Source organism: Solanum verrucosum, unplaced genomic scaffold, assembly GCF_900185275.1.
Source record: "Solanum verrucosum unplaced genomic scaffold, falcon-dt-bn FXZP01000261.1, whole genome shotgun sequence".
Lineage (NCBI taxonomy): Eukaryota > Viridiplantae > Streptophyta > Magnoliopsida > Solanales > Solanaceae > Solanum > Solanum verrucosum.
The window spans coordinates 10,372,545-10,397,664 of record NW_026019969.1 but is presented as its reverse complement, the minus strand read 5'-3'; the positions used below and the strand labels follow the sequence as shown (position 1 = coordinate 10,397,664).

General features: G+C 34.5%; 2 protein-coding genes across 5 annotated transcripts; both read left to right on the top strand.

The window, feature by feature from the left end:
* Positions 1 to 4,016: 4,016 nt before the first annotated feature.
* Positions 4,017 to 13,493, top strand: LOC125816615 (protein LNK1-like). 4 transcript variants are annotated; one of them, XM_049496231.1, is made up of 9 exons: positions 4,156 to 4,361; positions 8,425 to 8,999; positions 9,188 to 9,527; positions 9,612 to 9,689; positions 9,888 to 9,933; positions 10,054 to 10,493; positions 11,755 to 11,903; positions 12,862 to 12,997; positions 13,078 to 13,493. In XM_049496231.1, the coding sequence occupies exons 1-9, from the start codon at positions 4,338 to 4,340 to the stop codon at positions 13,174 to 13,176; spliced, it is 1,887 nt and encodes a 628-aa protein (XP_049352188.1). In that variant the 5' UTR covers positions 4,156 to 4,337; the 3' UTR covers positions 13,177 to 13,493. The 4 variants fall into 4 exon arrangements, with proteins under 4 accessions (XP_049352185.1, XP_049352188.1, XP_049352187.1 ...); XM_049496228.1 differs by having other exon boundaries at positions 4,017 to 4,361; positions 9,888 to 10,493; XM_049496230.1 differs by having other exon boundaries at positions 4,157 to 4,361; positions 9,888 to 10,493; positions 13,065 to 13,239.
* A 3,709-nt stretch (positions 13,494 to 17,202) lies between these two features.
* LOC125816618 (uncharacterized) lies at positions 17,203 to 24,818 on the top strand. The gene is made up of 13 exons (XM_049496233.1): positions 17,203 to 17,572; positions 19,454 to 19,527; positions 19,763 to 19,846; positions 19,958 to 20,038; positions 20,442 to 20,522; positions 20,751 to 20,843; positions 21,345 to 21,524; positions 21,635 to 21,702; positions 22,301 to 22,352; positions 23,100 to 23,153; positions 23,241 to 23,333; positions 23,796 to 23,862; positions 24,366 to 24,818. The coding sequence occupies exons 1-13, from the start codon at positions 17,431 to 17,433 to the stop codon at positions 24,455 to 24,457; spliced, it is 1,161 nt and encodes a 386-aa protein (XP_049352190.1). The 5' UTR covers positions 17,203 to 17,430; the 3' UTR covers positions 24,458 to 24,818.
* The last annotated feature ends 302 nt before the right edge of the window (positions 24,819 to 25,120 follow it).

Sequence of the window (25,120 nt, the reverse complement as noted above, 5' to 3'; positions counted from 1 at the left end):
AATGCGTTTTTTTAATCCAATGTTTTTCATAAGAACAAACAAATTTTCAGGAAGTTATAAATTAGAATCATAATATCACAAGTTCAAACCGTTTCCTAATCACATATACATTTCTATAACAAAATCATTTTGTCATGAAATTTTAAAAACAAGTCTTTTATCTAATTATCCATGAGATCAAAGAAATTTATAATTATGACATAGACATGAAATTGTGAATTTTTATTTTAGCTCTCCAAGGACATTATTGCATTTATATATTCAAGCAAGAAATATTATTAATTAGCGATTAAGTACGTTTTTTTCTTTCTGCACTACATCGTCTGATTTTTATCACTCTCTATGACCTCTTGTTTTTTAAAAAAAATTAAATTCACAATCTTAAGATTGGATATGAAGAATTTTGACCACCCGAGAAAATTATCTAACTTTATTAGTTGAATGATTAGTGGCTAGACAATATATGGTAGATTTTTATTGTATTTAAAAATCAAATGAGCAAGTTAATTGAATTGAATTTAAACGAATTAAAATGGATGAATCGTCCGAGAGTTCTTTACATTTTCACTGTTAGAGCCATAGAGGCATATTCTTTTTTTGTTTACTTAAAGCTCTAAAAGGTACAAATTAAAGAACAATAATTTTGAAAGGCAAAAATTAAAAATCACCTTAAAGTCATTTGCATGAATGATCCAATAATAAATGGAACAATAATTCACCCAAAAAAAATAAAAAAATAAAATTAGAAAATAATTCTATCACCTCTAATTGCCATTAGTCAATCTTTGAAAAAAATTTATAAAATAATTCTATCACCTCTAATTGCCATTAGTCAATCCAGTAATGTAAATGAAGAAATGACAATCAAAAGTACGAGTCAAACATAGCGGTATAAACTTGTGTTTGAAGAAGCAATGTCCACATATTTAGAAAATATATTATTGGTAGTTTTTTATAAATTTATTTTTAATTAAATTATTTTATTTTATTTTTATCCATAGAATATCTAAAACTAACGTGCAAGAAATATTTTAATTATTTACAATGTCACTTTCTTTTTTAAAATTTAAATTGTATAACCTATTTTCACGAGTAATTAATACGAGAGCAACATCCTTAGCATTAATTATTCTTTTCCAAGTTATTTTCTTGTTCATTGACAATGATTTTCATTTTTCTGTCCGTTTACCAAATGAACGGCGGTACGTAGTTCTTTCTTTATAGTAGTTCCCAAAAGTTAGTTGAAATTATTTTCTTTGGTCCCTAGCTTTAATTTTTTTTTTTTCCGATCCCTAGCTTTAATTGACTCATGAATTTGTTTTAAACTTATTCGTTTATGGTAGACATTAAAGTACGTTGCTAAAATAGTTTTTATTTTATTTTATTAATTCACACTTTTTCGATGATGTATGATCAACTTATTTAATTGGAAATGAAAAATCATAATAGAGAACACTAATTTTATATGATGTGAATCTAAATTAATCAGATCAATAAATTTTGAAAATAAATATAGAACCTAATTTACATTACTATTTTTGAACATGTTTTTTTTTATGTGTTTCTCATTAGATGTTTGATGTGTGTATTTGAGCTCCGATTGAATCTGAATTGCGCTCATTACATGGGCCATTTAGTGGTGACGCTTCTAACATGATTTTCTTCATACCTAAAATTCAGATTTGAAACCTCTAATTAGAAGTGAAGTAATCTCCCATTGCACCGCAATCCAGAATGATGAATAAGGCCACACAAGGGGGAGCATTAAACAAGACAATGTGACTCTCAAGCAAGTTGACAAGAGGGACATAACATAAGTTTTGCTGTTGTGATTCTAAACTTTCATGAGGACCTATTACCTCCCTAGACTATTTAATACCGTATTTTTTACCCCTTGAACTATTTAATAGTGTATATTAAAGGTATATATATGTCCACGTGGACACATTACTATTTATAATTTTGCATTATTTTTTATGTCTACGTGGGCAAATATATATGTTTAAAATACGATATTAAATAGTCTAGGGAGGTAATAGGTCCTCATGAAAGTTTAGTATCGCAACAGCAAATTCAACCAAAGTTGGAATATTTTTCAGACCCTTATCCCAAGTTAAAACATTGAAACACACTCAGAATCACATAAAATTCAAAACAAAGAGATACACAAAGTTTTGTGTAAATACTTGACATAATAAATTCTCTTTTAGTTAATACATGTTTGAGTCACATACTTCTAATATTAGTTGCGGTTATATATTACTCATCCACACGATTAACATATGTATTTCAAACTACTCGTCATGATTGAACTAATTAAAATAAATAAATCGCTTTTGCCCTTAAATTAATTCTTTTTGAAACTTGAAAGTATAGATATTGCAAAATTTAGAAGAAAAAAACAAAGTTTCTTCATTTTTTATTTTGATACTAATAAATAAGATAAAGTAAAATGTATTGAAAAGTAAATTAATAAAAACTCGTCTTACTTATAATTATGAAAAATGAATAAAGGAAAAAAAGTGCATATATATAAGATAGGGAGTACGAAGCAATTTAGTTGGTAAGTGGCGAAAGAATATATAACAACTACAATTAATATAATAATATTAGTTCTGAAAAATGTGAGTAGGTGGTATGTACTTGTGATTTTGAAGATAGAAATAACGTTTCTGATAAACACATAACTTAAATAAAATATATCAAAATAGCTATAAAGAAAACATAATATATAAGAAATCATGTTAAAAATAATAATAATAAAAATAACAACAATAAATAATATGATAATTAAAGAAAAATAATAAATTTGAAAATTAAGAAAATAAGGAGACATAATAACATGAGTTTATCAAGAATTTCTACAACGGCTAATCAAGCAAGTTAAGTATGGTAGTTACACAAATCAAATGAAAATGTACACATGCTTTATTTTAGGGGAAAATTTTTGAAATATATCAGAACTTTGACCGAAATTACTGTAACAATATCAAACTTTGAAAATGATCTTTTACCCCATACTATTTAATAGTGTATTTTAAAGGTATATATGTATCCATGTGGACATTATAAATATTGCATCATTGTAATTAGTAACGTGTCCACGTGGACATATATATACTTTTAAAATACACTATTAAATAGTGCAGGGGTAAAAGGTCATCAATAAAATTTGGTATCGTAATAATAATTTTGATCAAAATTAAAATATTTTTCACACATTTTTCCCTTTATTTTATAGCCACTCTCAAATTCTTGTTGCTCCACTAAACATATTCCTGATAGGTATTAAGTAAACTGTTGTTAGATTTAAAAAAGGAAAACCACTGAGTCATTATCACAAAAATGTTAATTAATTAATCTGATAACCACTATGATTAACCCTTTTGTCATCAATTAGTGCGGTATAACAAGAATAAAATATTGGGAATAATTGCGGATTAAGCAAAGCAGTAGACGGAAGCAGAAAGCAAGTGCTATATATTACCGGCACGTGGCTTTGCACATATTAAACGGCATCAAGCCTTCTATCGACACGTGTCAATTATCTGACGTGGACCAATCGGGTCAGGGAAACGGATCGTATCGCGACCCTTCCTCTCAACCACAAATTCTGATACCCACTCTCAAAGCTGTGTGACCGCAAATTTGATCCGCCTTGCCACGTGTCAACCACGCCTGACACTTATTTACATAAAATAATAAAAAATATTAAATTATTCCTGAATTTTTTTCAAAGCTGTTTGTTCTCTTTCTCTCTCTATCCAGAAACTCCGAGATTTGTCTTTCCGAGCATCAAATTAGGGTTCTACTGCTGTCCTTGTGCCGTTCAAGTATCGATTTTCTGGCCAAGTTCTAGATTTAGCCGGCGCTTATCGGTTTTGAGGTGAGTTTTCCGGCAGGATCTTTTGTGAAGTGATATTTGCTTGGTTAATTTGTGCTCTTCTTTATCAACTTCTTACTGGTTGAACTTCAGCGATAAGAGTTTTCAGCATCTGAACTGATTGAATATTTTTCTTAAGTCAATTTACTACATCAAGTTGTAATCTATAGAAAATCTTACTGCTTTCTTATTACTTACTCATGGATGTTCAGATTTTGAAGCTTTGAGAAATTTGCGCGAAATCATTTTTGTTATCTCAGCGGTTGTGTATATAGGATGCTTAAAAAAGTAGGAGCAGGAGAATGATTTTCTTCAATTGCTTCTAATGCTTTATTTTCCACATTTCTTGATGTCTGGTTGGTGAATGGAGATAAAGGAGGATTTGGGATTTGAATATGAAATCTGATCAGTGTGTTGCACGTGGCTTGAGTGCTGGTTAAACGACTCAAAAGGAATGTCAGATTTGCAGTTATACGGGGTAAGATTTTCTACTTTCTGAAGAGTGTATTTTTATTATTTGATGCCCTTCTTGACTGTTCTTTACTTTGCTTCTGGCGGCTAGCAAGCGGGTACATTGAATTTGAACTTAATTTGGTGTGCCACAGATATTAGATTCTTTTCAGTCTATATATGTATTCTTTTGATGATAAATGATGGGTGTTGGAATACTGACCCCCAAATTTGCCTAAGGAACATGTATATTCTATGTGTTCTTTTACAGATTACAGCAGTTACGTTATGTAAAACAAATAAAGTAATGACACAATATTTTATCACGGAAAACCCCGGCTCTTAAAGGGTAAAAAACCACGACCTACCCCTCTGTAGGATTTAACTCCACTTCATTAAACTCTGAGCCTCAACAAAATATTACAAACCTATGTAACCTAAGGAATTATAAACTCTAATCCCTCGACGCCAACAACCAACTAGATCGTCGACTCCACTTCAAGTTATGAATTCGGATTACAACTTTTGCAATCCTAGGAACTAACTCTAATTCCTAAATTCCAACACAAACCCCCCAAGGTTTGTGTTCCCAAGTCTTTTAAGTCGCCCCAACTTGAAGACTCTATTCCTACTTCAATTTATACTTCACTAGATCTGGAAAGAATTAAAGATACAACTCGATAAAAACTCAATACAAGCAAACTTGACCTAATAATTAAAAAGCATAAGCCGATAGATCAGGTTCTTTGATCTTGTTTCCCTGCGTTGGCTGCACTTCGTAATAAGAAATCACTTAAATATGAACTTCCTCTATTTGATTGTATTTTGCTTGTAATTCTCTGTTTAAGTGCGCAAGTTTCTTTCGAGAAAATCTTGCCCTATTTATAGATCAAGGATCTTTTCTTCTTTTTTTTTATGACAAGGAAAACCCGCAGCCGCTACCCTTTGGGTGCGCACAGGGTAGAACCCCCGCTCCTATGCAATAGCTCGCAAACCACATAGGAGAGGTAACCCACACTAGGCAAGACCGGTGCGACAAGCGCGACCCAGAAGGCAAACCCCTTGCTTTCGTTGGCAAGGGGTTTCGAACTTGAGACCTCCAACATGGAAGTCCCAAGCCCAACCCACTGGGCCACCCCGAAGGGTGAATCTTTCCTTCTTTAATTGGATCTCAGTTACTTTTGTAGTGGTTCCTACTTTTTGTAGGATTAGGCATCCTATTTTAACTGGGTATAACCCATTATGTGTTTCCTCTTCCTTGTAGGACTCCTTTATAAAAGGAAACTTTATGTACTGGTTTCTTGTCGAAAAAGCAATCCCTCCACTGCTTTATAACTTCTAATTTGTGTGGTTGACATTCTCCATATCCCTGTCGGATTCGGTCTGAAAGGAACACGGCGGCGCAACCTGCTCCTTTCATTTATTCCCTTATTTGTCAATCATCAAAATCTTTCTCGATCTAACAATGGGGAAATAGAGAAGTTGGATACTTTGTGCCCAATGAATGTGGTTAGGATGTAAAATTTGGCTATCTTTTACCATTTAATTCTGCTCAGTGTGATTTTATATTTGGAAAGTAGACATGAGGATCAAATGTTGTACATGAAATTCAATTTGTCGAGTGTACCTCTACTAACTAAAGGTTACTTTTTGGATACTCATGAGTTCCCCAAGCCAAAATGCCAGAGTAGTTGGAGTACAGTATTTTACCTCTGTACTTTTTACGTTTAGGTCCACATGAAAATGAAATATCTAAACTTGGAGATGAGAAGTCATTATCTCTGTGGATTGATCAAACAAACAACATTTAATTCTATACTTTTACTGTCCTCTTTCAAATATGTACTATTAAGTTATTTGCTTCTTTTGTTGAACACACATTAAATTCATGGAACATTTCTCTGCTTTTGAAATTCATTACTTTTCACCTATATGACCATGGAGTCATAATATGAAGATATAAGAAAGACAGAGTCGTCTTTGTTTGTCCCTCTTTTTTTTTTTTGATAACCGAGAAATCCGTTTGTCACTCGCCCTTTGGACCAATCACAACCTTCTAAACTCGGTGGATAATGGACCCGCCCCTCTACCCTTCTCCACTTAAATATCGGGCTTCGCTTTGCATGGTGTGGGCTTGAACCTGCGACCTAAGCCACAAATCCTCCACCTTTTGCCACTTGAGCTAGGCCTTGGGGGCTTTGTTTGTCCCCTTTTAACGCCTGCAAATGTCTGAGTTTGGCGTAATTAGTGGATAGGGGATACAAGCAGACATGTATTAATTCTTTAAATGAACTACAAGGAAGATATGCCTCTGGAGATCCCCGCAAATGCTTTTTCTTTCCCGCAGGGACTTCTGGACAAAATGTAAGTGAAGGTTTCAGGATATAGGTCGTGGAGATGTGCCCCAAATGAATTTCCAAAGAGAATTTTTATCGTCCGACCAGTGAAAATGTGGAATTTACCTGCGTTTGTTGTAAAATGGTGCAGGAAAAACCAGTTAAGAATGTTGCTCTTATATTTTATTTTTGTCCGATCAAGATACATAACACGCTCTTGAAACAAAGGTACATACCTGAACCATGACATCAAGTCACTGATGTGAAGGAATTATGGTTTTTTTTTTTTTGGCCAATGAATTAATAGATGTCTGTCTATGGCACTCCCCAAGGGCTTTGATCTAGTGGTAAGAGTGTAAGACCATAAGATCTTAGCAAGAGATGTGTGGATCAGGCGCATGTTATGAGTTCGAGTCCTGCCGCATATTAAAGGCCTGGTATTAGTGGAGAAGGATAGAAAGTCAGATTCATCACCTACCAAATTACAAATCATTTGCCACTGGCCCTCCAGGATTTCTCGATTAACCCCCAAAAACGACGTCTGTATATAGCATATGAGTGTGGCTAATAATCTATATTGAAGGTAAACCAAGGAAAAGTTTATGAAGGGGCTAGTTTTAGCAAATCCAAGATGTTGTTGAAAAGCATATGAAAACCAGAAGGCAGAACCTCATTAATCATAGAAAGGTTGGGGTATGCAAAGTTTTTACAAGTCCTACTTACAAGAAATAGAACCCGTAAAGGTTATAGTACTGAAAAAACTAGAGTTCCTGATTTTTCTTGATCGAGAAATTAACTCTAAATAAAATAAGAGAAGTCCTAAAGCAATAAAGAAACATGCACCTGAGGATTTAAAAAACCTGTAAAATAACTATTTTTTTTCTCCTGATAAAACAAAATCCAGTAAGATAACAACAGTCAGATGAGAAGACTCCTAAACCACCTAAGTACTATAGTAGATAGTACAAACCAGATAATTTGTAGCATGAACAGTATTTTCATAAAAAACTGTAGTATTAACAGTTACTTTAGTTCCATTAGTACCTGCATCATCAAATAGAGTATACTGAATTCTTCTGGTAGTCTTACTATGACGACAAAACTAGTTTTTTTTTTACCCTTATGAAGAGGTATACTGTAAATGATGTACTGAGAGTGCAGCATTATCTTCTTCAGCATCCTCCATTCACTACTTCTTATACATAAAAGGTACCGCACATTTTTCTGAACAATGTCGCAGTACTGCAATGTCGTCCTTCTTTTTCCTCAGCTGACCTGCTTCCCTTTTCGATTATCTTTCATGCTTTGTGAGTATCTTAGATTCTCTCTCCTCAACGGCAAGTAATTAGAGCGCAGTTAGCAGAGATTTAGGGGGATTTCTTTTCATCTTCATGGGCGAAGTTATCCCTTTTTCTCTTTTAAAAAAAAGAGGTTTCCGTGTACCCTGCACTGATAGAAGCATGCACATACCTAGTGGAATAGTTGAGGTGTGATAAGTTGGCTTAGTCTGCCCCAATATATTAAAGTTTCTGTCATCTCAGTAAGCTGCATTTGCTTCATTTGTGACTTCATTTTTTGGTCAGTTTGGTGAAGGTTAGCTAGTTCCTTTGGTGAGTTCTACTTATAGCTTTGTAAGAGACAGAGAGCCTTCGACCTTTCTCATATTATAATATTTAAGTTCTTATTTGAGTTGCTCATTTTATGGAAGTACCCTATGAAGTTATTACAGCTAAAATTCTGTAACTGGTGTAACAGCTTGACGATATATCTTGGGATGAGTTCTGCCACAATGATGATCATATAGTGCCACATCCAAGTAGCGGACGCACCAATGAACCACTCTCCCAAAATGATAGCCGTAAGAAGCCTCGCCATGAAGTAATTGGTTTAACAGGTAATGCAGGTGATCAATCTACTGGTAAATATGCTAATCAGCAAAAGGAGCAAGTGTTGAGTAATAGAAGCCCCAAAATGCTGGAAAAGGACTCGTGGGCCGATGCAGCTGATGGTGCATTCTCTTCTCCACGTGAAAAAGCCGTAGTCGGAGAAGTTTCAAGTTTACCATTTGAAAATACCAGGACATCCAATCGTTGCATCAAAAGTAATATAGACTCCTTTGAGAACGAGTCCTGTCCTAATGGTTGCACTCTTGATGACAAGAATGCTGCTGTGGGGGAAAACTCTTATAGCTATCCACTTGGTCCCATATCTCAGGCTGATGATGATCTCAGTTTTCTTGACAATAGTTGTGATGATAAAGACTCTAATGATCTCTTATACTATAGCTGGCCTGAGATAGAGAACTTTGAGGATGTTGACAGGATGTTCAGGTAACGGCTTTCCTTATTTCAGTCAAGTGGACTTTATTAATCCTCATTTCATCCTTTTTAGGGGGGAAAGATGTGAACAAAATTTTGAAAAAAGAGTTCCACCCATAACATCTATGTCATCTTTTGTTATGAATATAGATAAAGTGAATAGTCTGTTTAAAGACCCCAATAATTGTAATGCATTTCAGGAGTTGTGATTCGTCATTTGGATTTGGACCTGGTAGTGAAGATGACCTAGGTTGGCTTTCATCATCAAATGTTATTGAAGGATCTGGAGATGGATTGACGTCTGGTTTTAAGTTTCCATGTCCAGCATCCAATGCACTTGGAAGTACATCCGCCAGTCATGAACCTTCAAAGCCAAAGGAAACAAACATTTCAACTGATAATTCTGGCATTGAGAATCAATCACTTGGCTATAATAGCAGTTCGTGGTCCTCCGAGAAAAATGAATCTGTAAATCTGAGTCATTTGTCTTTTTTAAATGGATCAAGTAATTTACAGTGCAAGTTAGCACCTGATAAGAATGTAATGCTACTGTGCAATGTCAATTTATTTATTCTTTAAAGTCATATCATGCATCAGCTTACCTGGAAGGTGGTTGTTTTGAAGCAGGCTGAGGTACATGGCGGTGGAGTCCAGGTCGAGATTGTATCTAATAGCCAACCAAGAATCAACAATAATGTAGTGGTGAGTGAAGAATGAATGGGTAGTTCCAGTTAGGTGCATTTTCCTCTTCAAGTTTTAGTGTGAGGATGAAGGAACAATTCCTGAGTTTCTGGATGATAATGACTTTGAATATCTTCAGCTATTCTATTACATACATTGATCCTGATGTGACTAATTATTCCTCCTATTTTTAATTTTCTTATCGTTTCTTCTTTCCAGGATAGCATGCAAAAGAAACACTCCAAGCACCAGAATCTCTCCGAGGGTAAAAGAAAATGCGGTTATCTAGAAAATGGAGACACACTCAATAACACTGATAGCCATCCAGAGGAGCAGAAGCTGCCTTCTGGGACCGCAAGCACTCAAGTGAATTTCGCAGCTGCAGGTGTCCTGCAGCAAAAGCAAGCTCAAGATCCTGATTTTGGCTACTTGGGTGGTAGCTTCTCTTACATGCATTCAGATTACGGTCATTCCAATGGGAGTGCTCTCCATCCAACTCTACCAATTTTAAAATACGAAAGTAACGGTCTCGTTTCTCTTTCCCCCAAGGACTCTTATGCATCGAATCAGGTACAGTCCATGGAGGGTTCTCCTGATCCTTCTTTTCAGGTGGCTGCTATGACAAGAAATGAGAAGGCGGAGAAGTTATTCCATAGGTCTGGAGTTAAGGTTGAAAATAACCGTGATTTTGAAGGGGTTAGCATAAGAATTCCCACAGAATTAGGATCCTCAGTTGTACAGGAGTGTTCTTCTACAAATTCTGGGTTGGATGAAATTTCAGAAGAAGCAGCTAGTTTTCATCAGCTTCAACGTGTCATGGAACAGGTAATCAGTTCACTCTGAAATACAGGTAGTCAGTTCACTATGAAATTAACTGTTTGCATATGCATGTTCAAGGCAGGGGCGGACGCATGTACATTGAAATGGTGTCACGCGGCACCGCTTCGTTGGATTTTTTTAATTAATATACATAAAAACAATAGTCAGAAACAGTATAGATATGATCAAATGACACCAATTAACAACATGCGTCGCGCAGCCTGGTGGTCCAGAGCTCCAGTTCTCAGGATTGAAGTGATGTTACTTACTATTAACTAGATGAGTTCATTGGGTTCAGAATTTTATATTTGTCAAAATTTTACTAATTTTCACATAGATATCTATATTTAGTTAAATATATTGTGTTTGGTTGAATCCATAGCACTAGGAATACATCCACCACTGTCCACTGGTTATAGTGATCTATTGATCACTTCTTTAAATGTCGACACCACTTGCAAGAAGTTCTGCGTACGTCACTAGTTCAAGGTAGACTGATTATGTGCTAATCAGCTATGTTGCTTGGACTCTTTAAAAAAGTCAACGGGTGCGTGTCGGATTCCTTAAAAGTAGTGTATTTTTGGAGAATCCGACACTGGTGTGGCATCGAAAGTAAAGAGTCCACAAAACTTAGCTAATCAGTCTTTGGTTCTGGTGCTAATAGCAGATATTTTGTGAGCTGGTGTCTTATTATTTCCAAAAACATTTCATGCACCTATACTTTGTATATTCTAAAGTATTTCAACTTATTATAGTTGATTTGGGATGCAGTATATCAAAATTTTACTGCTCACTCTCTTGGAACTTACGCATACCTCAAGGGATTGTTCTGATTTTTTAGAAAGATGTGATATAGCTAGAACACACTTGTTGTTTTGCACACATACTTAAAGTGACTGTTCGATTTTTTAGAAAGGTGTGATATATCAGTTACACACTTGTAGATTTGTGCATACTTCAGGGTGACCTTTCTCGTGCATGTCACTGTTGCAAGAGGTAGTCAAGTGATCCAGTATATATAGGTGGTTTACATATGTTGTCGCCAGGCTAGAGTCATATTTTGGCTGAATGCAGAAACCATCATACGTGTGATATGTTTCAGTATTGTCTGGTAATTGTTCATTTGTTGTTCCAGTACAATTTGGCAAGAATGGGCTTGTTAGCAGATTGCCGAAAGTGGGTCTTCAATGTTATATCTGTAGTTGAAATTGACTTCTCATATTTACCTCTTTATAAATTTTACGATGTTGAACTTTTCTTGTTTTAGTTGGATATACAGACAAAGCTATGTATAAGGGATAGCTTGTACCGGTTGGCTCGGAGTGCTGAACAAAGGCATAGACATGCTAATCTCAATATTGTCTCTGGAGATGATGGAGGTACCAGCGGACCACTGGTTACCGAAGGAACAAACAAGTATGGATTTGTTTTCAATATCTATATTTATATGCATTGGTTTCTGCATAGCTTGTTGTCTTGGCTCTCTCATATTACTCCTATACTGCTTTTTGCTTTGTTAATTAGTCAGCTGGTATTTGTTTATATAGTTGATCGTTTGCTTAATTTGCATCATTGTTGAGCTTGACTTTGTGTAGTTCACTGATGGCATGTTCGCCGAGTGGTTGAATACTAGTCCAACTCTAAGTAGTAGCATCCTATTTTAAGTCTAGTACTTCTATAGAGTTGCTTTCCCATTGAATTATATTTTTCTACAAAAGTCTTGTCTATACGAGTTTATTCATCAAGATTAGCCACAGATCAGGGTGAAATTAATAGAATGGAGTGGAATTGTCTTAGTACTACACATCTTTAGTGTTTTTCACTTCTACCTAAAAGTCCTGAAAGTTGACAAGTAGTCTGTATTTAGTTCACATGTTTAACAGCAGAAGCGAGAATTTAACGTAGTAAGGAGTTGGTATATTTAATATTTAATATGTCAAGTGTACAATAATATTGTGGTACATGAAGTTATGATAGAAAAAATTGATAGTTATAATTCCTTATATCAACTGTAGAATGTAAATGTGTACATAAAGTTACCTAAAAAAATTGATAGATGACATACATAATGAAGTGAAAAGATGTTATGCACGGCATCTCAATTGACACGACGGTGCTGCAGGAGCGTATTTTAGTCTGAAAATATGTCCTTTTTTATTTTATAGTCATGGAATTATCAAATGACATACACGACTATACTGAGCTAGGAAAACCTGGGGTAATATGTTAAGTCAGAGAACCTTTTTAAAAGCAAACTGTGGCAGGGGTGCTGGGCTCCTTTGGGGAGGTGGTGCAGCAGCACATGTAGTAAATTTTTTTCATTTTTTTTTCCGCATCATTTTGATTAGTAATATTTAATTGGTTGTATTTTCAGGTGCACAGGATATGTAGACATCGAAACAGACACAAATCCCATAGATCGATCTATTGCTCATTTGCTATTCCACAGGCCTTCAGATTCAGCTGTTACCCCTGCCCGCGATTCCTCAACTTTGAAGTCGCCTTCCATGGTAAGCTTTTAGTTATTTCCTATATTCATGTTTAACTGTTTGCTATATGAAACCTTATCCTGCAAAGAATCAATGGGCAGATTCATGGGTCATTGTCTAGTGCACCAGTGATGAGTGACAACTTGATCTCTCATAGAGAAATTGCATTTCAAACAGATGGAGAAGTTGCTGATCATTGACCATAACTATTTAAGAAGTCAATTTCAGTTTGTGGGGGGATTTCACATGCAGAAATTATCAAGATATCATACAAGGAACCTTTATGATTTGAATGTTTTCTCAGGGACTGGTTTCTGGTCCATGTGAGAACATATCCTTGTATGAGCTTTCACAATCAAGTTATTTTTATTTCACCCTAACCCTTCCTCACTCGGAAGGCATACACAAACTACCTTTCCTGTGTATACGTAGATCAAACCAACCGACTCGTTTTTGTTGTTTGTAAGTAGATAAAACCTGGAAATTTTCCAGAAGATATTTGCAAGTCTTGAAGTAGCTCGTGACCTGTTCCCATCTTTATTTTCCCTTTATTCCCCCTTAAAGCTAATTCATAATTTAATTTACCCTACACAATCTAACCCAATTGCAATACAAGATCAATTGCCTTTTTGTATTAAATGCAAATGAATTGCGTGCGTCAAGTGTTTGTCAAGCGTATCTTAATCTTTCGATTGATTTCTAGTGGTCTAGGATGCCATGGCAGAAACGACAAGGTCAACTGAAAACAATTACACAACTAATTAGCCTGGTTCTGTGCTCAAGGAAGTTGCCTCGTAGATGTCTGTTCGTTTTCTGCCTTAAGATCGATGTGAAAGTATAGTTAAACATTTTTTTGTGCAGCACCACAAAAATATGAACATTATATTCGCATATATACACAAATGAGTAGTTGGAAAACAGTACTTTTTGAAAGAGAGGTGAGTGGTGACGGATACTTGAGTAGTTATTCTAAACAGAGGTGCTCATGTATTTTTATGCTGGGTGTGGAGATGTAGTGATATGGGAAGTAGGCTTTGATGAACAATGAGGCCAAAGAAAGGCACCCATAGCGAATTTTCGCTTGTTAGCCAAGTCGCCTATAGCAGGTAAACCATATTCAGCAAGAAGCTTGTCGATCATCCATTCAGGCATGTGCTGGTAGTCCTCTTTGGTGTACCTTGGATAGTGCAGAGGCATTTGGAAGTGGTTTATGCCACTCTTTTTCTTCACATCCATCACTCCGCCTATAGTGAATGTTGGAATTATGATGACTGATTTTAAGAAAAAGCTATATAGGCATGTCAAATATCACAAGGATGAGGTGATGTACCTTCCCATATCATCCATTTTTTGGCACCTCGTGTGCTTTCAACCTTGAATAATCATGTATATGGGATTGTCTGTGTAAAGTGTATTGATCCTATGACTTGGATTTCTCATTTCTCAATATTCATGCATTATATGCATTGGAATCATACCATTGCTTCTACATTGGACTCATATTCATGTTTATCTCACTCTTTTAAGACAATGCAATAAATTCTCATATTGTTAATTTAGTTTTGGTTGGAGAAACTAAAAAATAATAGAGGCAAAATGGAGTGTATACTAACCTTCAAGACCCATAAAAAGATTTTCATGTGAAAATGACTACACAAACTGTATCAAAAGTGTTTCGTGGTGTGAGAAATAATTATTATCCAAGTAAGAATTTTGACATCGATGCATGTAAAATGAAAAAAGTCAAATAACTCAAGCTTGCATGTAGGAACCTTTTTTCATCACGGTTATTGTTTTACTTCTTCAATTGATAAGAAAGAACATTTAGAGCAAAACAATTTGTGTTTGACAAGTTTATTTGAAAAGTATTTTGATAAGCAATTTGTGTTTGACTATTTTTTTTTTATATAAATAAATTATTTTAAGAGTCAAATTACGAAAAGGGTAAATATTGTGTTGTTAATAGTAAGATTATTTTATAGAGAGAAACTATTTTAACTATCTAATACAAAAACTTTAATTATATTTTTATTTTAATTAATTAAAATGTTGATATTCAAATTTTCACAATATTATACATAGATAAATATTGTTGAAAAATATTGAAAAGAGGATTTGTTTTTGTTATTTGTTACCATTTTTTAAAAATGTAATTTTTAACTATTATCTTTTATTTTGTTACAATACTCTAAAGTTAAAAACAATTCAAATTAAAATAAAATAATACATAAATTAAGAAAAGAAAATTTTGCTATTGTTATTTTTTTGGGAGGATTGAAATCTTTAATTGTTACTTCTTTTTATTTTTATTGGTCCTGTAAAAATATTGTTGTTACCTTCATTTCTAATTCTGTAAAATAATATATAAAATATAAATAATAAAATAAAAACATAAAATAAAATAAATTTTTTATTATATAAATAAAAAATAAGATTCTTGAATGGAAGTATGGAACTTAACCAAACTTATGAGATATGTTAATTAATTAATAAGGGATATATGGTAAATATGTATATCTGTAAGGGATATTTTAATCTTCAAAAAAATAATTTTATTGTTTCTACTTTCATTTAAAAGAAGTTTTCAGAATTTGCCAAACACTTAATTATTTAAAACAATGTTTTTTTTTTAATTAAAAAATGACTTTTGCCTACCAACAACAATGTCAAACATGCTCTTAGTATAATTGGAACTTTATACGGTAACGTAAACAGAAACATTTGTAATACTAAATTTGATAGGCAATCATCTCGACTGAGGATTCCACAACTCTATCCAATGCTTCCTTCGTCCCTCTTTATTTATCAAATTTTGACTTGACATACACACCGATTGAGAAAATAATAATTGGTATAATGAGTTGATCATTTTACTCCTATTAATTGAAAGGGTCCAAATATATTTATTTATTATATTTTTTCAAAGACATTTAATAAATTGATGATTTAGTAGAAAAAAATAATTATCAATTTTTTATTTATAAAAAAATGACAAATAAAAAAGAAAAATTAAATTAAAAAATATTTGACAAGTTATTAGGGACAGAGATATAGTATAGGATACTTAGTACTAGTGCTTTCCTGTTTCAAGTTAACATAAATTTATTTGATGATAAAAGAATATTTGAATTGTGTAATACATGTCTCAATATTTGTGTGATCAATTGTTAAATGTATGATCCTAAAAAGGGAAAATTGTATATAATAGCAAACTATTAATTCAAATTAAATGCTATAAATATAGTTTGATTTAATTGTACCCTATAGCAAACTATTGTTATTTAACCTCTCTCCTGGTGAATCTCGCTCGCCACTCTCGTTCTCTCCCTCACCTCTCTCGTTTTTTATACAAACGCAAGTGTATAAAGTGCGTTTGTGTTTGTATAAAGCGAGAAAAAATTGTATATATACATATATTTTCGTTCCCCTCTCTCCCCTCTCCAGATCTCGCTCGCCACTCTCCCAGATCTCGCTCTCTCACTCGCCTCTCTCACTTTATACAAAAACCGCAAATTGTATAAAATGTGTTTGTGTTTGTGTTTGTATAAAGCGAGAGAAAATTGTATATATACATATATTTTCGTTCCCCTCTCTCCCCTCTCCTAGATCTCACTCGCCACTCTCCCAGATCTCGCTCTCTCACTTCCCTCTCTCACTTTATACAAAAACGCAAATGTATAAAATGCGTGAAAATTGTATATATACATATATTTTCGTTCTCCTCTCTCCCCTCTCCCAGATCTCACTCGCCACTCTCCCAGATCTCGCTTGCTCACTCGCATCTCTCACTTTATACAATTGATCTTTTTGTATATGTATACCAAAACAGATTACACAATTATTTTCTTTTGTATATGTATAGCGAAATATACATATTTATGTTTGCTATGGAGCGCAATTATGCAAAATTTGCTATAGCATACAAATATGAATTTTGTGTTTGCTATATGTGAAAGTTGTTCATCCTAAAAATGTGATAAAATATATGTTGGTGATAAAAGATTGTCATTAAGGTAAAACAGAGAATTTAAGTTACAAAATATTTTCAAATTTTTAGAGATCATTTCCTTTTATGAAATAATGAAAGTGAATTAATATCATATACATATAACTAAATTAGAATGAAGAGAGTATTAAGTTTAGGCAAATCCAATTGTCAATTAGTCAAAGGAAATAGCAAGTACATCTGAATGTGAATGTGGACGCATTGACCAGCTGACCATTATCAAAACAATTGTTGAATCCAAAGAATCTTCCAGTACTATTTTAATAAAAACTTGGGAGCCCGTGTTAAGCCCCGGCCCAATCGTTAAACCCAAGGCAACGATCTTGTTCGCCGGCGCCGGTGGGGTACAAACTCATCTGAATCTGAAACGTCTTTGCTGCGTTCAAGATTTCGAGAGTTTGTGTTGTACTGTACAAGTTTGGTTATGAAATTAAGGTAGGCGGTGAAAATGGAGAGAGTGTTCAGTAAGCTTCGGAATTTGGACGCTTACCCTAAAATCAATGAGGATTTCTATAACCGTACGCTTTCCGGTGGTATTATTACCCTCGTCGCCTCCATTATTATGCTCGTTCTCTTCGTCAACGAGCTTGGTATGTTTCCTACATTCTCATCTCAAAAGTTCGTTTTTTCATTGATTTATTGACTGGAACTACACTAGAATGGAATGGATTTAAAGGATTTATATAGTCGGCCGTAATTAGTTTTGGATCGAGGTGTAGTTGATTTATTGATTTTGTTTCCGGTGGCTCCAGAAACTTCTGAAACTACTATTTGATAATGGGATTGGTACGTGTATATTGTTTGTCCTGTGTGTCATGGAATCTTTTCCTAGGCTAAGATAAATTGAGAGCCAAGGTAATTGTGGATAAAGGAGAGGAAATTATTGCCTATTCTTACACCTCCCACCACCTCTCTTAGACGGGTTAAAAACGATTTTGTTGAATGTAAGTACAAGATGCTATGTGAATGACTGTGGCTAGAGTAATTCTTACTCTGGGAGATTGTAGTGATGGAATGATATTACACCATTATTGAGTGGTAAGTAAGAGATAGGACCTACCTATTGAGTATGCATCATTTTGCATCAAGAAGGATTGAAAACATAAATCACTTTTAGTTGGTGTTGATTGGTTTTGATGAGATCAGCATATTGTATTCCACTTGATGGCAACTTGGAACTTGTTTTTGTGCAAGTTTGGGTCAATTGAGTGATATCTCTATCAGTGAAAGATCTTTTCTGCTTCTAGATGGGTTGTAACTGCAGTAAAGAAAGATCTGAGAAAGATTTGGAGAACTATTCCTGCATGTTCATGTTGGGTGTTATGGAAGGAAAATAATAAAACGTTTTGAGGGAAAAGTTATAGTTGTACATGTTAATTATTATATGTTCTGATGTTTGGTGGAATCTGGTGCTTGTTAGAAGATATATGGGAGGGAAATATCATGACAGACTTTATTAGCTCATTACATCATCGATATTTTGTACAAGAGGACCCCTTTTTTGTAATTCTCAATGCTGACTTAGTGCTTTTTAGTTTATGTAAATAATACTTTGGCATGCTTGGAAAACTAAGAAAGAAGAAAAGTGGCTTACTTCTGTGAATGAAGGTTATGAATACAGTGATTCTGTACTGTCAGATCTGAATTATCAAAATGCAGCCATCATCTGGAAGTATGGGCTATGGATGCGGTATTTAAGTAATTAAGTTCCAAGAGATGAAAAGGATTGGAAGTCTTCCATAAAGAAAAAGTTTATTCTAAGGATTTAGGGATTGTGTAGTATCAAGGTCTTAGGGATTACCACCACTCGGCTTTAAGCTCAAGAACTTTTTGATAGTGTGCTTTGAACTTAAGATTCAATGGTCGGATCATGTCCTAGATACATGGATAGCAGTTCCTGACAACTCTATATGTACATGTTCTCTTTTCTTTCTTTCTTTCCTTTTTTTTTTTTTTTTGAGGGGGGGGGGGGGATTTTTAACTTTTGGGGATGAACTCCTACTTTTGGACTAAACATGCTAGGAGTTGAAAGAATTTTTTTTGTTGATAAGAACAGAGTTTTATAGAATTTGCAAAGGTTTTATTGTCCCTATTAGAAGAAGTATTTCGCTTGCATCTATTATTGTTTTATATGTATACGTGCATTTGTAACCGATTTTATTCATTAATTTTTCCTTGGTTTAATCTTTGTTTGTAAGTTTTATGATTCTTCAAAAAATGCAATATTTTCCTAAAAAACTTGCCATGGTTTATAGTTTGTTCCAGTTTTGGGCTTGAAGATCTCACTTTTAGAGTTACTTGACTGCTGAAGTCAAAAGGCATATATCACAGCATAGCTACAATTAATGTTCATATGGTCAATATAACTGCTCCATGGTTACTTCAAGGAATGAACATCCCCTAACATATTCAATTTTTATGACAACCAGAATTTCTTGTTCAATGATCTTTTTCCACCTCTTGATTTGCAGGATTATATATCCACAGTTATACTGAAACACAGCTCGTAGTAGATACTTCAAGGGGAGGAAAATTACATATACATGTAAAGTTCACTGCCTTCTTATGCATCATCCATAGTATATGATCTCTGAGAGCATTTTTTATCCCTGTATTTTTCAACATTTTATGCTTTCTATGAGAATGCTGATTTTATCTTTGGCAGACATAAGATTTAAAGTGTCTTTTCAGACCAGTATACTTCAGAAAAATCTGCCTGTGAAATTTGATTTTTCTGTAATTATAGATGTAGACTTAAATTTTCTTTTGTCTTCAAGCAGTTTGATATCACTTTTCCAGCTGTTCCATGTTCACTACTCAGTCTTGATGCCAGGGACATTAGTGGAGAAGAACATTTTGACATAGTATGTGATCCACATATATTATATTTCATTTTGCTTCTACTGTAGTCATTATGTCACTGTGTTTCTTTATTCTTGAAAACTGTTTTTATTTCAACTTCAAATAACTTTCAGCGACATGATATATTCAAAAAGAGGATTGACTCCCATGGTGCTGTTATTGAAGTCAGACAAGATGGAATTGGTGCTCCTAAGGTTTGTTGGTGATTGATACTATATGTTTGCAGTATTCCTCTGCATATTTATCTACTTATTTAAATTTGAAGGCCCATGCGTTCATGAATGTTTGGCAATATTCCTCTGCTTATTAGTCCATATGATTCTTCTATGGACTTCCGCCTTCCGGATATACTAGACTCTGCTGCATTTTTATGGTGTCAGCTATCTTAATGTTTTGGAGAATAGTAATACTTCATTATGAGTTACTTGCATGGTGATACCTAATTTCCTTCCATGGGTCTTGTAGTGAAGGGGAAGCGTGTTGTGTTAGCCTGGTGATTCAGATATCTTATTACCCTCTTTGTTTTGTTCTGGTTTTGATTTACTGTTTGTGTATACTTCATTAACCGCGTTTTGTTCTCTCTCTGTTTCGGTATAGATTGAGAAGCCTTTACAGAGACATGGTGGCCGACTTGAACACAATGAAACATACTGCGGCTCATGCTTTGGTGCAGAAACGGTACTTTTTTAATCTCCAATAGGCTTCTCTTTGTTTTCCTTCAACTAGCAAAGGTAGTTGCTGGTTTTTACTGATATTAGTCGGAATTCATCCAAATGTACATTTCCAGACTGGTGAACATGAACTCTTGTTTTCATCAAAAGATTACCAATTAATCCCTTATAAGAACATAGTGTCAAAGACTACATTCCATTTATTTTACATCTATGTCTCCCATGTCTTTTGCAGGCAGATGATGAATGTTGTAATTCATGTGAAGAAGTTCGTGAAGCATATCGAAAGAGAGGTTGGGGGATGACAAATCCAGATTTAATCGATCAGGTTTACATTCATGTTAATTTTTTAAATTAAATTCAGAATATTAAGTACATTTAAAAAGAATAGGTGCATTCAATTGCTTGTTGACTGTTGTTAGCATGTGGCTGTTGACTTCTAACACAGAAAAAGAATTGCTGACAAATTAGTCAGTTTAATGTCATCAAGGACATTGACAATCATGTTTCAACCAATTTCTTTTTTATTAGCTTGTTGCCTAACCACTCCGTGAGGGGTTTGGGGGAAGTTGGAGACAGTTTAATTAAGTAGTGAAAGGGAGTATACAGCATTATTATTCAACACAGCATAGTGTTGAATAGAAGTTCCTATTCCGCATAGGGGAAAGGATGAATAAATTGATAAGTAGCAGAGGACGTGCTAATTGTTGTATTGTATATATTTCTGGCAGAAGTATATTGACTCATAATCAATGTTACTAACCCTTACTCTTCAGCTGTCATTCTTCTTACTACAGCGGTGTTACTAAATTGATATTTTAATTTGTAGTGTAAAAGGGAAGGTTTTGTCCAGAAGATCAAGGATGAAGAAGGTGAAGGATGTAACATTCATGGATCTCTAGAGGTCAATAAAGTGGCTGGAAATTTTCACTTTGCTGCTGGCAAAAGCTTTCACCAGTCAACCTTTCAACTCTTCGAATTGATTTCCTTACAATCGGATACTTATAATGTAAGATGCCTTTAATAATAATTTACTCTTAAAAGTAGATTGTTATTAGTAATTTGATATGTTTAGAAATGTTGGCTAACATTCAATTAACATTTTTTTGTGTCATGCAGATAAGTCACAGGGTAAATAAGTTAGCTTTTGGCGACTCTATTCCTGGAGTTGTAAATCCTCTTGATGGGTAATTTCCTTGCTCTCTGATGACTCTGCTATGTTTCGCCGTGTGTGTTCTTCTGTCTACAGGTCAAGGTTAACTTGCTGTTTTGAAGTTTAACATGCATTTCCCAACTTATACCAAATCATAGTTACAACTTAGAACATTGGTTTGTTCGTGTAATTGCGATTTGGCACATTTGTCTTCCAATTCTTGCTGAACAACTATATGGATTGTATTTTCTCTACGTGTATCACATATCCTCCCGGATTTTCTACCTCTCCCTAGGGAAAAGGAAAAATGGAGAACATAGCATTTCCATTCTGTTTTTTTTTTAAAAATAACTGTGGTGCTCGGGCCAGCTTGTGTGCACCTCGACTAATTCCACGGGATATCTGCCACCTCCCAGCAACAGCAGGTACTAGATAGCTCTGTCCACCAAGGCTAGGACAAGGACATATAAGGAGAAATCACCTAGTGTTCTGCTAGGATTTGAACCTGAGACCTCATGATTTTCAACCCACATCATTGACCACTAGGTCACACCCTTGGGTGCATATTTCCACTCTTTTTAATCTCTTGCAATGGTATAGTGCCTAAAATTTTTGGTTCTATTACTTTCTAGGGTTCAATGGACACAGGAAGCACAGAATGGAATGTATCAGTACTTTATCAAAGTAAGTGTGTGTGGACATAGCATTCATCCTTTCTGTTTCTTTCTCCTCCTAATTTGCATGTATCATGTATGCTTTATACATCTGATCTCGGAAACGGGTACAAGGCAGAGAAGGAAATTAAGTAATATGATTAAAGGGAAAATAAGGACCTGTACAGGAGAAGCATAGCAACTCAAAACTGTAAATTTCAAGTTTCTATGAATCTATCACCCTCCATGTAAGTGTAGGTAAAGCTGTGGTGGGACTCAGAAATACGTAAATAATCTAGTACTTCTCAAAAAATAATTCCACCGGGCTGAATGTGTCTCACAAGGAAACATTCGTCTAAGCCCAAGAAGTGCTCTGTAAATTCTATGCTAATTGTGTCATTGTCACGGTATTTAATTTTAAATCATTAGTTAACCCCTTGGCCGCCAATCTTAGTTGCTATGTCCAGTGTGAGCTTGGTGCTTGGCTATTTCTGTTAATAAAAGCTTAATTTACTGATTAAAAAACTCAATTTTAGTTGCTTTTGGGGGAAGAAATAAAGATTAAGTACAACAGAGGAACTGAAATAAAAAAGAATTCATTGTTATGCTTCATGATTTGGAATGTTGTCTTGCCAGCGACAGATGTTATTACATTGAAAACGAACACCAATTGTTGCATATTTCCACAAAGTACAGATTACAACCAAGAATCAAACATGGTGTTTGTTTCAAAGTTGAGAAAATAAGAATTTGCTCAACGTGTCTGCTGGTGTTTCAGGTGGTCCCTACAATATATAAAGGTGTTAGAGGCCGTACTATTGATTCAAATCAGGTATTTTTTAGACCATTTTTAGATGAACATTTTCTCTTGAAATTTTTGTAAATCATCCTAATATGAAAGGACATTGGTTATGTATAGTTCTCAGTGACCGAGCATTTCAAGGGTTCAGATTTGGGTCTTTTCCAATCAATTACTGGAGTTTACTTCTTTTATGATCTCTCTCCAATCAAGGTGAAATCTTCCATCCATTTTTTTCCCTTTATTCCTCTTCGTGTTTTTTTTAAAATTAATTATATATAAGTATGATCCTTCCCATCTGTCCTATCCTTGGTGGACAGTCACCTGGTACCTTTTGCTGTGGGAGGTGGCAGGGTATCCTGTGGAATTAGTTGAGATGCGCGAAAGCTGGCCCAGACACCACTGTCATAATTTTTTTTTATATATAAGTAGATGTGCAAGTGATGGATATAAAATATGGGTTGGAGGGGTTTTCCCTTCGGCCTTCTGTATTATATCAATTAGATATCCCAATTTGACAGTAGTCTCTATCATGAACATGCAAGCATGAAGGTGAAAACTTCAAGACGGAAATTGCTTACTTTTTGGTTATAAAAAAGAGAAGAATCTTGAAAAATGATTAAATTTGCAGTGGAGCAAGATGATTTATTCTTCCAATTTGATTTCTTTTTGCAGGTGACTTTCACAGAGGAGCATGTGTCATTCTTTCATTTCCTCACCAATGTTTGTGCAATTATTGGAGGTAATTCACTGTATTATATATTATTCAGCTGATTTTTTTTGTATTAATGTTACTTGTGATTGTTGGAGGAGTATCTCAGTCTATGATTATATGACTTCCAAGGAAAGATAGAATGGGTGGAAACTAGACAATTAGAAGATCTCTTTTTAGCTGCTCATCTATTCCAAATGCAATCTGGAGTTCTTTCAAGCTCCAGATATCAGTTTTTCCATCATTGTGAAATTATGCTTGATTTGCCATTAAGCTTGACTGAGTTACATTGCTTTGGTAACACTTCATTGCGAGTAGGGTGTTAAACAAAATTCTGACCACAACTTTGTGTATCCAAATTTTGCTTTGCATTTTATTTCAAATCTACAGTATTTAAGCTTTTACACTGGTCAACCAAGTGGTGAACATTCATTTTTCTAGATAACTTTGTATGAGTAATATCCGTTTCTTCTAAATTTTTATTCCTTACAACCTGTTGGATACTTATATCATTGTCCTGGTCCTTTCATCAGGTGTCTTCACAGTTGCTGGAATATTAGATGCATGTATTTACCATAGTCAAAAGGCCATAAAGAAGAAAGTGGAACTCGGGAAGTTCGGTTAATGACACTACTGCAAGCTAGTGCTTCATCACCCTTGATGCAGTAGCTACTACTGCATAGTATTGATGCTTGTTCATTTCGCTGTCCTCGGCCCTTCTGATGGATTCGTTTGTTTATTTATTATGTACAAGCCTTCCAACAAAAAGGAAGACATGCATTTCATAGAGTAAATTACATTCAGAAGGGCTGAACTGCAGAATATGACTAACTTCTGTAATTTCCGCTTCATTTCATTCTCATTTTGCGTCATTTCAGATCTTGGGTATTGTTGAAAGGAGAGATGATCTTTTATGTAGTTCTGATTGGAAGTCACATGCCGAATGTTTCCCTAGTAATAGAGTAAATTCTAATTTGTGTTACAAAGTTGACTTGTGCCAATGGGCTACCACATTGATTGTATACTTAGATGTCAAACATGATTTAAGTACTTATGATCGGACCACCAATTTGCCCAGCAAAAATGTGAGATTCTGTAAAGTGTTGCTTTTCATTTCTAATTTAATTGCATTTACGGATTGGGGCTGACACAAAAAGGAAAATCAAAGACGAAGCTAAGCACAGGCTTAAAGTTTACTGCACAACTCTCTGAAGAAATTCACCAGAGAAGTTTTAGCTTATCGAAGCTCGTGAATAATTTATACAGCAGGGAAACTATGCTGTCAAAA

What these genes read in the sequence shown, in the direction of transcription:
- LOC125816618 (XM_049496233.1), top strand. Translation starts at nt 17,431, where the DNA reads ATGGAGAGAGTGTTCAGTAAGCTTCGGAATTTGGACGCTTACCCTAAA. An exon ending in GTTGTAAATCCTCTTGATGG is followed by an intron (nt 21,703 to 22,300) that starts GTAATTTCCTTG and finishes ATTACTTTCTAG; the next exon opens with GGTTCAATGGACACAGGAAG. An exon ending in TGTATCAGTACTTTATCAAA is followed by an intron (nt 22,353 to 23,099) that starts GTAAGTGTGTGT and finishes CTGGTGTTTCAG; the next exon opens with GTGGTCCCTACAATATATAA.
- LOC125816615 (XM_049496228.1), top strand. Translation starts at nt 4,338, where the DNA reads ATGTCAGATTTGCAGTTATACGGG. An exon ending in GATGTTGACAGGATGTTCAG is followed by an intron (nt 9,000 to 9,187) that starts GTAACGGCTTTC and finishes AATGCATTTCAG; the next exon opens with GAGTTGTGATTCGTCATTTG. An exon ending in AGTTAGCACCTGATAAGAAT is followed by an intron (nt 9,528 to 9,611) that starts GTAATGCTACTG and finishes GTTGTTTTGAAG; the next exon opens with CAGGCTGAGGTACATGGCGG.